Below are 15455 nucleotides of genomic sequence, written 5' to 3'. Positions count from 1 at the left end.
GAGAGAGGGAAGAACGTTGCTAGGAATGTGCGGAGCCTAACATGTTTGTCTCAGGTTCTGAAAAGATGAATTGCAGCTGGAAGAAATCATCATGGAGGCCAGGGCCGGCTGGAGAAAAAAGGGAAAGTGACTCCTCAGATGAAAGAAGACGTCACCAGTGAGTCACTGAATGACGGTTTTATTATTTTTTAGAACGTTATTTGGTAGGGGTGCCCCGAGGTAATTTTTTTTTCTCCAAGGGGTGCCCCAAGGTGCAAAAGGTTGGGAAGCACTGCTATAATGTATAAAGCAAAAATTTATTATAACAGTATACAAAATGGTTAGGCTTTATAAAATACCATAATCTCATATACACAAGATGAACACTATCACAGCTTATATAAATGAACGTGACAGTTTTCAACTAATTTTCCACCAAGTGGATGTAATGAGTACTAAACTGAAAGGTATTATTTTCCTGACCAAACATACTGAGGGTAGCTTCACACGGGCGGGCTCGCAGCGAGATTCTCGCTGCGAGCCCGGCAGGTCCTGTCAGTTTCCATAAACTACATACTTGCTGCGGACCGCAGCGAGTATGTAATTGTACCGCGCTTAACCCCTTCTACTCCCGCCGGCTCCCCCGCTGTAAGCAGCATACATTACCTGTCCTTGCTGCACGGGTACGGCGTCCTGCTCTCCCGTCCGGCCAATTAGTGTGTTGCCCAGCCGCAGCCACTGATTGGCCGGGCGGGAGAGCAGGACGCCGGACCCGTGCAGCAAGGACAGGTAATGTATGCTGCTTACAGCGGGGGAGCCGGCGGGAGTAGAAGGGGTTAAGCGCGGTACAATTACATACTCGCTGCGGTCCGCAGCAAGTATGTAGTTTATGGAAACTGACAGGACCTGCCGGGCTCGCAGCGAGAATCTCGCTGCGAGCCCGCCCGTGTGAAGCTACCCTGAAGGAAGGCAAGGACATGTACATCACAAGGAGCATTATCAACATAAATAAACTAAGAAATTCTGAAATGTAGAAGTATAGAAGCACCACCTTGTGGCAAATCAGGGCTGGTGCTTGATATACAGCCATACTTGAGGATCGTGCACCCTATGCATTTATTTAGCTAAACACAAGAAGAAAAATACAATTCTACACCCTTTGTTGGAATCTGTTCTGACTTTCAGTAATAATAAAAAAAAAAATAATGAGACCACAGTTTCTGCAACAACAAAATCGACATGACAATACAAGATCAGTGGAAGGCTGGCTGATATAGCGGTCAGTCAATGATTGGAACTGCCGCTGGACTACTAAGCCCTGCATTTTCAGAATGACTGGCTCCCATTATAAAATCTACACCCGGATTAATCTATATAAGGATCCATTCACATGTACAGGATCTGCAGCAGATCTGATGTCACAGATATCAATGTAACTAAATGATAGGCAAAGCACCAAATCTGCTACAGATCCTGTACATGTGAATGGACCCTAAAAGTAAGAGCCCTATTACACAGAGCAATACCTGGTCGAATCAAGCTGATTATTGCTCTGTGTAATAGAGACAACTTTCAGCCAATGAAAACGACCATTGCCTGATTTTATTTTAGGTCCCACACCAAAAACATCACCCGCCGACCATGCATCGCGACGTGTAATAGCAATGTGCGGCCGAGGGCTAGCGATTGAATAAACTGACCATACATTACCTGTCCACGCTCCTGGTCTTCTCCTGCCCTCTGCTTGCTTCCAGGCGCCACTTGCTGCAGCTTCAGAGCAGCCTGTCTGGCCTATAAGCTCAGAGAAGCAGAGCATGAAGCCGGGAAGCAAGCAGAGGGCAGGAGAAGACCGGGAGCGTGGACAGGAAATCTATTAACAGTTTAGGCTGCACAGACATCACTAACAATTGCTAAACAATTTTTGACCCTTTAATAGGCAGATCATCGCTCATTTACATTATTGATTGGGCTGTCATCTGTCTAATAGGACCCTAACACTGTAAATGTACTGCATGACTTATCTTGTACTGATTCTGAGTTACAGCTTGTATCAAATCCTCACTTTGTATTCATAGTTTAACTGGGTTCAAAGCTGGAATCTCCTCTCTCAGCGTTCTCAATGTCTGCCCACAGATTCTTCTGGAGATCTGCATTAAGAGAGCTGCCATCTCTACAGCAGGCAATGTATCTGTGGCATTACCGGAACTCAGCTAAGCATTTGAAGACGTATATGCCAATAGGCTTGTTGATCGTCTATAGTACAAAACATACACCATGAATTATAAGGGGCAGTAAATAATTAGATGTTCATTCTTCTCATGCTGCTTTTAGGATTTCTGATCATGGTGTGCTGTATCATCTTCCTGTGTAAAGCCAGCATCACCAGCTGAATGTGTTTCTTGTTCTGCTGCACATATCAGTGTGTTTGCATCACAGTCTGCTTTATTGGTGTCCAGGTGTCTTCGCTCTTCAGATTCCGGAGCTCCTTTCTCAGAATCAGAACAGTGATGCTTCTCAGCTGAATATAAGCTTTGCTCTTCTTGTCCAGCCTCCTCATTTGATATGTCCAGTTGCCCGTGATCATCATCTTCACTTTGGGACTCAACTGCATCCTCATTTTCCTGTGCAAAACTGCATATCATCTGCGGCCAGCTAGCAGAGGTATCATCTTTAATCTGGAACCATTCAATTTTACCCCCTGCAAATAAATGAATCTGCATTAAACCATACATATTACAATTAAATGCACAAACACACTAAAATCTATATAGTTTAAAAAAATGTAAAGGGGTCATGTGGATTAAAAACGCAGCTACTTTTTTTTTTTTTTTTTTTTAAAACAGCACCACACCTGTCCTCATATGTCAAACATCAGATCTTGACTAATGATGGATTGAAGTTTACTTATCTTTACTTATATAAAAAATTTAATTAACTAAAAACAAAAATTGCACCGAAAATTAAAAAAATTAATAAAAAGGAGAAGCCCAGGGTCAGACTTTTTTTTCTTTCTCAAAAAAAGCCAGGGAGGAGGTAGCTGAACATAACAACATGCACCTACTTCCCCCATTCCAGGGCTGGAGTCCAACTCGGTTGCCAGTCCACTGGCCGCTTCCTCGTCTGAACAGGGACCCATCATGACATGTCAGGCCCTCTTAGCCAGTCAACGGCCAAGACAAGACCCTTCTTTTTCTGTTAAAGGGACATTGTCAGCAAGTTTGGGCTAAAGCTAATAGGAAAAATTACCTTTAAGATGCTTACTTTTATTAGGCCCTCTGTTGTGCCATTTCTTTGTAATACCAGTTTTACTGTTATGCAAATGAGCGCATTTAGTGCTCCTGAATACAGAGTTGCCCCTCTTGCAGTTACCTAAGTTACACCACTGGTCAGGTCAGTATTCATGAAGAGGTGTTCTTAAAGGGGTACTCCGGTGAAATAAAATTAACCTGCAATGAAAGGGTTATGTAAAGTTATATAACATTGTAATATACTTACATAATGGGTTCCTGCAGCTTGGTCTTCTTTTTGGTCCCAGCTCCTCTTCACAGGAAGTTGAAAAGCTGAGGTCCTCCACTTGACTGTCGACCCCCGTTTGCCGCCGCCGACAATACGTCACTAACCGAACTTCTGTCTCCTGAATATGTCCGGGTCTTCCTGGTTTCCTCTGATTGGTCTGTATCTGCAGCCAATCAGCGCCCTCCCCCTGTGCACGTGCTCTGTCGCTCATACAGAGTTGTCTGCTCAATGCTATGCCTTCATGCACTGCACCTGGTAAGCATAAAAGCCGCCGCTCACATGCCCCCCACCCCCCCCCCCCCGTGTATGCAGCATAGGTCAGAGTCACTGCACTGCCCCCCGGTCACATGGCCCCTCCGTCCGGTGTGTGCAGCAGCGATCTGAGTCACCTCACTGCCCCCTGTCAGCAAGACACATGGTCCCCCTCCTCCCCGGTGTCCGGTGTGTGCATCAGCGATCTCAATCACCTCACTGTCCCCGGTCAGCAGTCAGAGGAGAGTCTTCTGCACACTGTCACTCTGCCCTATGCTGCACATGCTGGACCTGAGAGGATCACATCAAGCAGGGGGCCATGTGAGAGGTGGCTTCTATGATCGCACTGTCCCCCGGTAAAGCCGCCTCTCACATGGCCCCCTGCTTGATGTGATCCTCTCAGGTCCAGCATGTGCAGCATAGGGCAGAGTGACAGTGTGCAGAACACTCTCCTCTGACTGCTGACCGGGGGCAGTGAGGTGATTGAGATCGCTGATGTACACACCGGACACCGGGGAGGAGGGGGACCATGTGTCTTGCTGACAGGAGCTTTCATTACTCAGCTAAAAGGAAGCAAGCACGGCTGGGGCTGGCTGCACATACATAGGCACGCTCCGCACATCGTGCTGCTGACACTCCCATCTCCCAGAGCCGCCTCCTGCACCCCCCTCTCTCCCCCAGGAGCCGTGCTGTGCAGAGAAGAGCACCACCAGCACAGCTCCCTCACTCTGCTCTGTTCCCCTCCCCCCATCCCGGCAGTAGAGATCTCAGCACACCCTGCTCATCAGAGCAGACCCAACAGAGGCAGTAGAGCAGCCCCTCCCCCCAAACCCTCACCTGGGATGGAGCATCAGAGTGGGGGTGTTCCTGAGAATATGTGCTGTGCTGTGTGTGTGATGTAAGGAGTGTGCTGTGTGTGTGATGTAAGGTGTGTGCTGTGTGTGTGATGTAAGGAGTGTGCTGTGTGTGTGATGTAAGGAGTGTGCTGTGTGTGTGATGTAAGGAGTGTGCTGTGTGTGCTGTAAGGAGTGTGCTGTGTGCTGTGTGTGATGTAAGGAGTGTGCTGTGTGTGATGTAAGGAGTGTGCTGTGTGTGTGTGTGTGTGATGTAAGGAGTGTGCTGTGTGTGCTGTAAGGAGTGTGCTGTGTGCTGTGTGTGATGTAAGGAGTGTGCTGTGTGTGATGTAAGGAGTGTGCTGTGTGTGTGTGTGTGTGATGTAAGGAGTGTGCTGTGTGTGATGTAAGGAGTGTGCTGTGTGTGTGTGTGTGTGATGTAAGGAGGGTGCTGTGTGTGATGTAAGGAGTGTGCTGTGTGTGATGTAAGGAGGGTGCTGTGTGTGTGAGTGATGTAAGGAGGGTGCTGTGTGTGTGTGTGATGTAAGGAGTGTGCTGTGTGTGTGATGTAAGAAGGGTGCTGTGTGTGATGTAAGGAGTGTGCTGTGTGTGTGTGTGTGTGTGTGTGATGTAAGGAGGGTGCTGTGCTATGTGTGTGTGATGCCCCCCAAGGCTTGGGACAGAGCATCAGAGCGGGACCATCAACAACACCCCCCACCACCAGAACAGCGAATCAAAGTGGTCTGCACCACTCCCCCCTCCCCCCCTCAAGGACGGCAGAAGTGTTGCAGGTGAGGGATACAGTTGCATATATACATGCATATATCTCTCTTCAGCCACAAGAGCCTCCTCCATACACATACTCACCTTGCCTGGCGCAGCGTTCGTACATTCTCCCTGGTGCACGAGTGACACGCCAGGGGACTGCGTCAGGCCAGGTGAGTATGTTCAGGTATGTGGTGGCATGGTTTGCTTCTGGGGGGCCCATGCACATTTTTTTGCACAGGGGCCCTATGCAGTCTGTGTCCGCTCCTGACCGGACGGACGGGGGAGGAGGGGGCCATGTGTCTTGCTGACAGGGGGCAGTGAGGTGATTCAGATAGATATATAAAGGATAGGAGATAGATAGGAAGTTAGATAGATAAATAAATAGATAGGAGATAGTTAGACGATTGATTGATAGATAGATAGATAGATAGATAGATAGATAGATAGATAGATAGATGTGAGATAGATAGATGTGAGATAGATAGATGTGAGATAGATAGATGTGAGATAGATAGATGTGAGATAGATAGATGTGAGATAGATAGATGTGAGATAGATAGATGTGAGATAGATAGATGTGAGATAGATAGATGTGAGATAGATAGATGTGAGATAGATAGATGTGAGATAGATAGATGTGAGATAGATAGATGTGAGATAGATAGATGTGAGATAGATAGATGTGAGATAGATAGATGTGAGATAGATAGATGTGAGATAGATAGATGTGAGATAGATAGATGTGAGATAGATAGATAGATAGGAGATAGATAGATAGATAGATAGGAGATAGATAGATAGGAGATAGATAGATAGATAGGAGATAGATAGATAGATAGGAGATAGATAGATAGATAGATAGATAGATAGATAGATAGATAGATAGATAGATAGATAGATAGATCGATAGATAGATAACATCCCAGCCTCTTGGTGGCTCTGTAGGGGTGGGAAATTTCACTACATGCTTCCCCGTCAGCTCCTCTGTGACCCTCCATCTAGTGTGGCTCCTCAGATTTTACAGCTACAACTCCCAGTAAGCTATGGTGACATTACATGATGGGAGTAGTAGTGATGCAACCAGGAGATCTAAAGGTGGCTGAACTGCAACTCCCATCTTGTCACCACAAGATAAAGATGGGGCTTTTAGTTATGCAACCAGGAGAGATCAAAGTTGGAAAACTACAATACCCATAGAGTATTGTCCCTACATCAGGATAATGGGAGTTGAAGTTTTGCAACTTGGATTTCTCCTGGTTGATTCACTACAATTCCTATCCTCATATTGTAGTGATGGTGCAAGATGGGAGTTGTAGTTCTTCAACCGTGAGCAATCCAAGTTGAATAACTACTAGACCCATCATCATGTTGTGGTGACAGTACAAGATGGGAGTTGTAGTTGAGCAACTTGGAGCTCTCCTGGTTTCATACCTACAAGCCCCATCCTCATCTTGTGGTGATTGTACATGATGGTAGCTGTTGTTCTGCCACCTGAAGCTCACCTGGAGCCACAACAAATGGAGAGTCACAGAGGGGGTGACAACGAAGCTGTTAGTGAAATACCCCTCTCCCCATACTACAGAGTCGCCAAGATGCACTGGGGGGGGGGGGGGGGGGGGGGGGGTAGCTTGCTGAGGTAGAACAGTAGTGGAGGTGAGCACAACAATTCCTGCATGGTAAAACTACAGATATGTATATACAACATTAGGGCCAGTTCACACTGAGTAAATACGCCGTAATTCTGTGATGGACCTCTCCGCCACGGAATCCTGCCGTGTTCAGTGTGCTGCTGTAAGTAAATGAGAGGGCGCGCGTTCGTCTGCTCCCTCTCCTCTCCGTTTAAAGAAGTAACATGTTGCTTCTTTGAGTGGAGAGCAGCAGCAGCTGAGGAGCGTGCACCCTCTCATTCACTTACAGCAGCACACTGAGCACGGCGGGATTCCGCGGTGGAGAGGTCCGCCACAGAATTACGGCGTGTTTACTCAGTGTGAACTCACCCTTACCATGTCAGCAGGGTTGTTTCTGCTTTTCTGTGAGGACAATCTTTACACACAAAGAATGTTTCTTAGCAACAGGATTGGCAGTTGGTCATGTGGTAGGGCAGTGGGGAGAAACAGATGAGATCATAGAGAGGCCAGGGGACTCCTAGAGCGTCTTGACAGCCAGAGGGGAATATAGAGAGTCAGACTGGAGCGCATGCCTGGAGATGTTGATGAAACAGGAAGCAGGCAAGTTTTTGATTGAATCACTGTAGGTACATGGGGGCTGCAAAGGGGAGTTTAAAAAAAAAATAACACAACAAGACAATGTAATGACACACAGTGCAGATGTATGAATTAGTTTTTTTCCTTGATCACCGGAGTACTCCTTTAAAGGATACAGCCATATTGGTGCACTGAGGGGCAAAAGAACACCTCAGTGCAATAAATGGCCCCATTTGTGTAGTAATAAAATAGGTATTACAATAAATGGAGCACTGGACAGCCTAACAACAGCTTGCATAACCCTCAGTACAAACTCAACTCCTCTTTACCAGGTTAAAATACCCTATTAGGGTATATTCACACGGGCGGGCTCGCAGCGAGATTCTCGCTGCGAGCCCGGCAGGTCCTGGCAGTTCCCATACACTACATACTCGCTGCGGTCTAAACGACCGCAGCGAGTATGTAATTCTGCCACCCTTAACCCCTTCTACTCCCGCCGGCTCCCTCGCTGTAAGCAGCATACATTACCTGTCCTTGCTGCACGGGTCCGGCGTCCTGCTCTCCCACCCGGCCAATCAGTGGCTGCGGCTGGGCAACACACTAATTGGCAGGACGGGAGAGCAGGACGCCGGACCCGTGCAGCAAGGACAGGTAATGTATGCTGCTTACAGCGGGGGAGCCGGCGGGAGCAGAAGGGGTTAAGGGCGGTATAATTACATACTCGCTGCGATCGTTTAGACCGCAGCGAGTATGTAGTGTATGGGAACTGCCAGGACCTGCCGGGCTCGCAGCGAGAATCTCGCTGCGAGCCCGCCCGTGTGAATATACCCTTAAAAGGAATCTTAAATACAGAAGTAAAATACAATGAGACTTTGCATGTCTCTATATCAACTACAGTTATACAGTATAACCAAACACTAACCTCCCTCGTCGCCTTCTTTTTTTTCTGTCAGGAATGTTCTGGTCATATTCAGTTTCTTTGCTGTATGGCACTTATAATTCAGTTTTGGTTTTGTACTTTCCCCTTCTCCTGAGCATGAAAAAGGAAAAATAAGAATCAAATACCAAATTAATAAAAGGTCACAAGGACACAAGGTATCCTGGTGGTGCTGAGTAATAATGGTACAAAGTTTTAATAATGCAATAGTGAAACTCATCCATCTTTTCCAACGTAGCACTGGCAGATGGTGAGTTGATGCTTTTTTTTCTCCATCTGTCTGTATTATTCACTTTTGCAATAAATAATAATACATTTTTTTTCATACTTTGTTTGCAGATACTGCTCTCAAATAAAAAGCGGACACAGGAGTTTTTAGCTCGTAAAAGTTTGCCTCAACTGAATGCTTCAGTAACAGAAAAAATCTCTGTGCTACAATCTTAAGTCTGGAGCCTAACCTGTTCAGCAAAGTGTTATTATAAATCTACATCTGTTGCTTGGCATTTATAATCACTATATGCCTCCACAGTCTCCTGAGCCACAAGCCTGCAACTAGCAGGATTATTACACTGAACGATTATTGGCCTTACTTGGCCGATTTCTGACCGTTCAGCCTGATAATCGTTCAGTGTAATAGCACCTGTTAAAAGGCAACAATGAGCTGACATGCACAATGTCAGCTGATCGTGGTCTTTAAACATGTTAAAAAAATCTGCAATAGTCTGCAGCACACTGTTTTGTGCAAACGATCTACGGGCCGCATTACATAGCCCGATCAAAATAGTAAAATGAATGCTGATCTGCTAGATTGGTGCTAGTTTACTGAGCCTATTACACAGCTCGATTATCGTGCAGAAAGGGCTGTACAGACATTGCTTACTATGTCCGTGTAGTCCCTTTCTGCACGTTAATCGAGCCCTTGCTTTAAAGTGAAGTTCATACAATATCTGTCCATGCTGTCCGATGTTCTCTTCGCTCCTGCCCGATGTCTGCAGCCTCTGGTGGAACTTCACAGCGTGTCTGTGAAGTGTCAGGGCGTTCAGCAAATCACTGGGCACTGCAGTCCCGTCCCAGCCAGTGATTGACTGAGCAGCCTGTTGCTTCACAGGCACACTCTAAAGTTGTGCCGGCGGCTGCTGGGAGCATTAAAAACACAGCGGAGTGGGCAGAAGTACTGTATGTACTTTATTATTTTATTTGTATATTAATCAGCCGTCGACGGCGCATCATTTTTGCACAAAGCAATGCACGGTCGGCGGTCGATGACTTTAGGTCAGGACAAAAAGACACGATCTGCAGATGATCATTGTCATTGGCTAATTGTTGTCTTTACTACACAAAATGATGATTAGCCAAGTCGGCCTGATTCTGCAGATTACAGCTCCATGAAATAGGGCCCTAAGGGTCTTTGAGCAACTGCTCCACACTCACTGTCTGTCCATTTAATAGCACAGTGCAGCAAGCGGGGAACAAGAGGAAAGCAAGCACTGAGCTAAGAGGTGTAATAAGGCCCTTAGACTGCAGTGGCCACCTCTCTATAGATGGATGGGGGTCCCAGACCCATTTGGCACCTTTACACTGGAAAGGGAGAGAGGGGAAGACAGAGAAAGAGAGACAGAGATAGTTATAGAGCTAAGAGACACTACACTTCCTTGGGTTTCTATGACCTGTCCCAGGCAAGAAGTATAGATGTAGAAGTGTGACTGGAGAAGTCAGATAGTAGATGGTGAAGACATGCTGTTCAAGTCATTCTAGCGCAAACTGGGTTGGTAAGCTGGGGTAGTGGCTGGTCAAAGAGTATAGGTAGAGGGATATTTTTTAAGGATAGGTGTTATGGCTGTATATTTAAAAGAGGAAGGAGAGATGAAAATGGTAAGTGATAGACTGAAAAGATGGGATAGGGCATACAGTATAAGGCTTATTTTTTACACAATGTATAAACAACGGCCGCTGCTGCAAAACCACAGCCATTATCAGTGTTCATGATCATTAAAAGGGTAGTTAATAGGGATGAGCGAACCTCGAGCATGCTCGAGTTCATCCGAACCTGATCGTTCCGCATTTGATTTTTTTTGTATTTTCTAAACAGTGAAACAGGATATTAAAGCAAACCCTATCGATCTTTACCTTGATCAGGTATTTCTTCAAAGATTACGAATGTGCCCAGGGCATCTAGAAAAAAATATTGTCAAATAGTTTATACTAAATCATCTTAAGTATTACATGGTGGCTTACAAAAAACCTGGAAAGGCCTAGGTAATAAGAAGTTAAAGGGAATCTGTCATTTTCATACTTTTGGCTCCCACTGCTCCATCATCTTTGATTGATATATCACTCCATTTGGTTATATAGAGAGATCTATCAAATAAAACCACCGGGGACCACCCCAATGACTGAAGCAGCATTCTTCTGCTTCTGATTCAATAAAGAGTGTGTGTAACTATCATTCCTTGCTGACTGCAGAATACGCTGTAAAAATCCTGCCTTTGGCATGTTTGTTCGGGCATGCGCAGAGGACGGAATTGATCTGGCAGTGCTGTTGACTGCTCTGTCAGTGTACACAGTAAATAGCGCTGCTAGATGATCCTGGAGAAAGTGTATCCTGCTGCCGGAAAGGAGTGATAGTTACACTTCAAGAGGTTCCCTGTTAGGTGCCACTCCTGCGAGTGCCCCAATCAACATACCCACAGTATATATGACTGATCAATGCTAAGTAATAACATACACTTTTCTATTGTATAATTGGAGAACATGCTATGACCACTGCTGGCATTCATATATCTACAAAGAATAAGTCAGCAGCCCCTTACCTTCATACTCGCCTGCAAACACATATTTATCAACTTGCAAGAAAGGCTTATCGGTGTTTATCCCCTGTACAAAAAGGTAATTAGGATTATTATCAGTTTTAATATAGTTAGATACTGCTACAAACTATATAGCATTAAATGGTGGGGTGTGCAAACATGAGGTCTAACTGGTTAGTTCTTCAGTATTAGGCTATGTTCCCACACAGTATTTTTGCTCAGTATTTTTCAACCAAAACCAGAAGTGGATTGCAAACACAGAAAGGCTATGTTCACACACTGTTGAAAGTAGATGGCAGTCATTTAATAGTTGATAATCACTATTATTTTAAAACAACGGACGTTATTTGCTGTTAAATGGTTGCCATCCACTCAATTTCAACGGTGTGTGAACATAGCCTTCTGTGTTTTTAATCCACTCTTTGTTTTGGTTGAAAAATACTGAGCAAAAATACAGTGTGGGAACATAGCCTTAAAGGGGTAGTGCGGCGCTAAGAAATCATTCACAAAATAACACACATTACAAAGCTATACAACTTTATAATGTATGTTATGTATGTGAATGGCCCCGTTCCCGTGTATATTGTATGTATACTGCACTACACTTCCGGGTACACAGGCGGGGGGCGGGGTACACGGGAAGGGGGCCATTCATATACATAACATACATTACAAAGTTGTATAACTTTGTAATGTGTGTTATTTTGTGAATAGTTTCTTAGCGCTGCACTACCCCATTAAAATGCAAATAGTTTTGTATCTCTAATTTATTTATGGGTAGAACTAAGGAGTGGTGCACAGCACAAAAATGTTTTTAATCCAAATAATTTTTGATCACATCAATACAGGTTTACTCATTCTTTTATTAAGTTAAAAGCAAAGAGGTTGCTCTGTTTCAAACTAAGAAAACTGGAGCATTTTTGTTTTACATAAACTGCTTAATAGAAATACCATAATATCCCAGCTGTATTTTACCAGAATTTTGCACTTGTTGCCGCATTTTTCTAAAATGTCTGAATCAACGATTCCTGTCAACTCCACCAAGACCAGCTGTTCCTAAAAGGAAAGAATATCATCAATACAGTCAAGCAACTAAAACACAAAAACATCATAACTATCTTAAGGGGGGCCAAATGGTTCCCACCCATGATTAGCATTTCTTTTCTATAAAACAAAAGTAGTAAAGCAAAGGGACACAAGTATGTTCCTTGCACAGGGGACTGCTTTTATCAATGTTTGCCCTTGTGGTATACGCCGCTATGGGGGTGGGCAGTGCTCCTAAGGGGTGCCCCAGTGCTTCTAACGGTCTCACCGGACCATGGAGCAAAAGACTAAGGCTTCATTCACACGCTCCGTGTGATAAGGCTACATTCTCACGTTCCTGTACAGATATGCGCGGTGCTGCAATGAAGCAACCCTGCGGCGCTGTCATAACAGCGCGGCACATATCTGTACAGTTCCCCCGCTCCCAGCATCTTATCACAAATGTTGCCCGGGCGGGGGAGAGTCAATTACAGGCATTCCACATCTGTGTTCCATGCGGAACATGGAACGTGTGAATGCAGCCTTACTGCACCGGAACGGTGCTGAGGAGGAATGTAAGACACATACCTTCCTCCTCAACAGTAGAGATTTATCAGCAGGTCAGATTCATCTTACCTGCTGATAGCTCCCCTTTAAAGGGTTAAAGCAGATTGCACATATTGCTCAAACAGAAATAACTAAATTTAAAGGGGTTACACAAGATTAGGAAAACATTGCTTCTTTCTTCCAGACACCTGTCCTCAGTTTGTGTGAGGTATCACACTTTGATTAATGTGAATGAGGCTGACCTGTAATATCACACACAACGGACAAACGTTGGACTGTTTTTCGAAGCAAGCAGCTATGCGTTTCTGTTTCTGGATAACCAGGTTAGCATGTCAAACTCTAAACACTCGTTGGTCAATATACATAGTAAAGACACAAAATAATATGTCCAGTGAGAATTTAAAAAAAAAAAAAATTGGCTGTTTCTTCTCCTTACCCAATGCAGACAAGAATAAAAAAAAAACATATATATGGCATAACTTTTGTGTTTGTTATTATGCATTACCTCTTCTTCTTCATCATCAGACACACACTGATTGTTTGCACTGGTCTTTTGTCCATGAGACACAGGAGTTACATTGGAAGTCATAACAGACTAGCGATGCAGTATGTTTTTACAACACTGGGTGGCAGCAGTTGCACACGTCGTGGTCAGGTTGATACTAAGAAGAATAAAAGTAAATTTATTTTTTACTAATTAAAGCAGATCTAATCTGTTTCTATATTCTGATTGTAATTTTTTTTTTTTAGTAAATTATAATGGGGGCAGCTATCATTCCGGAGCTGCTTTTAACAGCATTTATTAAAGATTTGCTTTACAGCAAGCCCCATTAACATAATAAAACTGGAGGGGACAGGGGGCTGTTGACTTCAATGGGAGAGTTTTCTATTTCCCGGGACCTGTGCAGAGGACATTGTATAGAGAGAAAAGCTATTATCATCACTTATTGTGAATGGCCCCATATTATCCATATACTGTACTAGTGTCACGTTTCACTGTAAGGGTGCATGCACACTACAGAATACGCTCGTAAAGGCGGCTGTGGATTCCGTCACTGGCCCCTGATTGCGGCAGCATGCATCTCTGCCTGTGCCATAAACACCACTTTAAGGCCAGGCCGATTCCGCCATCCACCAAAAGAACTGACATGTCAATTCTTTCGGCAGACTCCATCCGTGCCTAGAACGGAGTTAATGGCACAGGCGGAGATGCATGCTTCCGCGAGCAGGGGCCAGTCCTTTACGGGCGTATTCTGTAGTGTGCATGCACCCTAATCCTGCCTGTGATAATAAGGAGGAGACTGTACAAAAGTTCTCTCTACAAAACAGGAATCATCATCTTTCTATTACACTCAGTGGCCAGACTGAAAACTGCAAATATTTACTATTCTTTCATAATAAAGATAGTAACATAAGAGGAGTGAAGCCTTAGGAATGGGTTACATGTGCTGGGATGGGCAGATACTCTGTAGTACTCGATTATCCATGTAATTACCCAGTTTCTCCAACAGTAAGGCCTGGCTTGACTCTGCAGTTTCTGGAGTAGGCTGGTAATATAAGCAGCCCCAGGAATAGTCCCTAGTTACACTCCAGGTCATGGTATGTGACCTGACAGAGAAAGCATACTGCTGCTCCCAGCCCTCCTGTGCCCCGCCATCTCATGCCACTGCAGAGCAATATCCGCTCACCTGCTTCCAGCTCCCACTCCAGAGCCCCCTCCTCCCCCCAGATGCTAGTGACCCCATAACTACTACTATAGGTGTACACATAAGCCACATATACATCACTAGTTACTCAGAGACTCTGACCACCCGGTAATTGCGGGACATAACATGACAATAACACGTCACTAGCGTCATTCATCCTGCACCCACCGCGTCACACAGCAGCTTCTGGGCTGCGGAAGGACCTTTGGTGACGTCACTGTCATGTGATCTATCACGTGTGTGGGAGTTCCCCAGACCTGGCATGGTAGACGCTAGAGTGTATCCTCTCCTTTGAGTGTGATGTCAGCAGGAGGGGCGGGGCCTCGACCAGAAGTAGAAAGGAGTAAGCTGCTGCACCATTCACTGTGCAGAAACAGAGAAAAGGAAGCTCCAATATCCACAGTAACATGGAGAGGTATACAGGGGGAAAGGATTGGTGTGTGGGGTCTGTATACAGGGGAAAGGATTGAAGTGTGTGGGGTCTGTATACAGGGGAGAGGATTGCTGTGTGTAAGGGGTCTGTATACAGGGGGACAGGACTGGTGTGTGGGGTCTGTATACAGGGGGAGAGGACTGGTGTGTGGGGTCTGTATAGGGAGACAGGACTGGTTTGTCCCCACACACCAGTCCTCTCCCCCTGTATACAGACCCCTTACACACCAGTCCTCACCCCCTGTATACAGACCCCACACACCAGTCCTGTCCCCCTGTATACAGACCCCTTACACACCAGTCCTCACCCCCTGTATACAGACCCCTTACACACCAGTCCTGTCCCCCTGTATACAGACCCCACACACCAGTCCTGTCCCCCTGTATACAGACCCCACACACCAGTCCTGTCCCCCTGTATACAGACCCCA

General features: G+C 45.4%; 1 protein-coding gene across 3 annotated transcripts; it reads right to left on the bottom strand.

Annotated features, from left to right (window-relative positions):
- Window positions 1-944: 944 nt before the first annotated feature.
- Window positions 945-14826, bottom strand: GTF3C6 (general transcription factor IIIC subunit 6). Of its 3 annotated transcripts, none has more exons than XM_069956285.1 (7): window positions 14761-14826; window positions 13392-13548; window positions 12272-12352; window positions 11300-11363; window positions 10617-10661; window positions 8475-8582; window positions 945-2677 (listed from the first exon to the last, which is right to left on the bottom strand). In XM_069956285.1, exons 2-7 carry the CDS (start codon window positions 13473-13475, stop codon window positions 2307-2309), a joined length of 753 nt encoding a protein of 250 aa, XP_069812386.1. In that variant the 5' UTR covers window positions 13476-13548; window positions 14761-14826; the 3' UTR covers window positions 945-2306. The 3 variants fall into 3 exon arrangements, with proteins under 3 accessions (XP_069812386.1, XP_069812387.1, XP_069812388.1); XM_069956286.1 differs by lacking the exon at window positions 14761-14826 and adding an exon at window positions 14681-14731; XM_069956287.1 differs by lacking the exon at window positions 14761-14826 and adding an exon at window positions 14575-14601.
- Between the last annotated feature and the right edge of the window lie 629 nt (window positions 14827-15455).

Source organism: Dendropsophus ebraccatus, chromosome 1 (genome assembly GCF_027789765.1).
Source record: "Dendropsophus ebraccatus isolate aDenEbr1 chromosome 1, aDenEbr1.pat, whole genome shotgun sequence".
Classification (NCBI taxonomy): Eukaryota; Metazoa; Chordata; class Amphibia; order Anura; family Hylidae; genus Dendropsophus; species Dendropsophus ebraccatus.
Note: the sequence above shows the minus strand (reverse complement) of the source record. Positions and strands in the feature narration are given on the sequence as shown.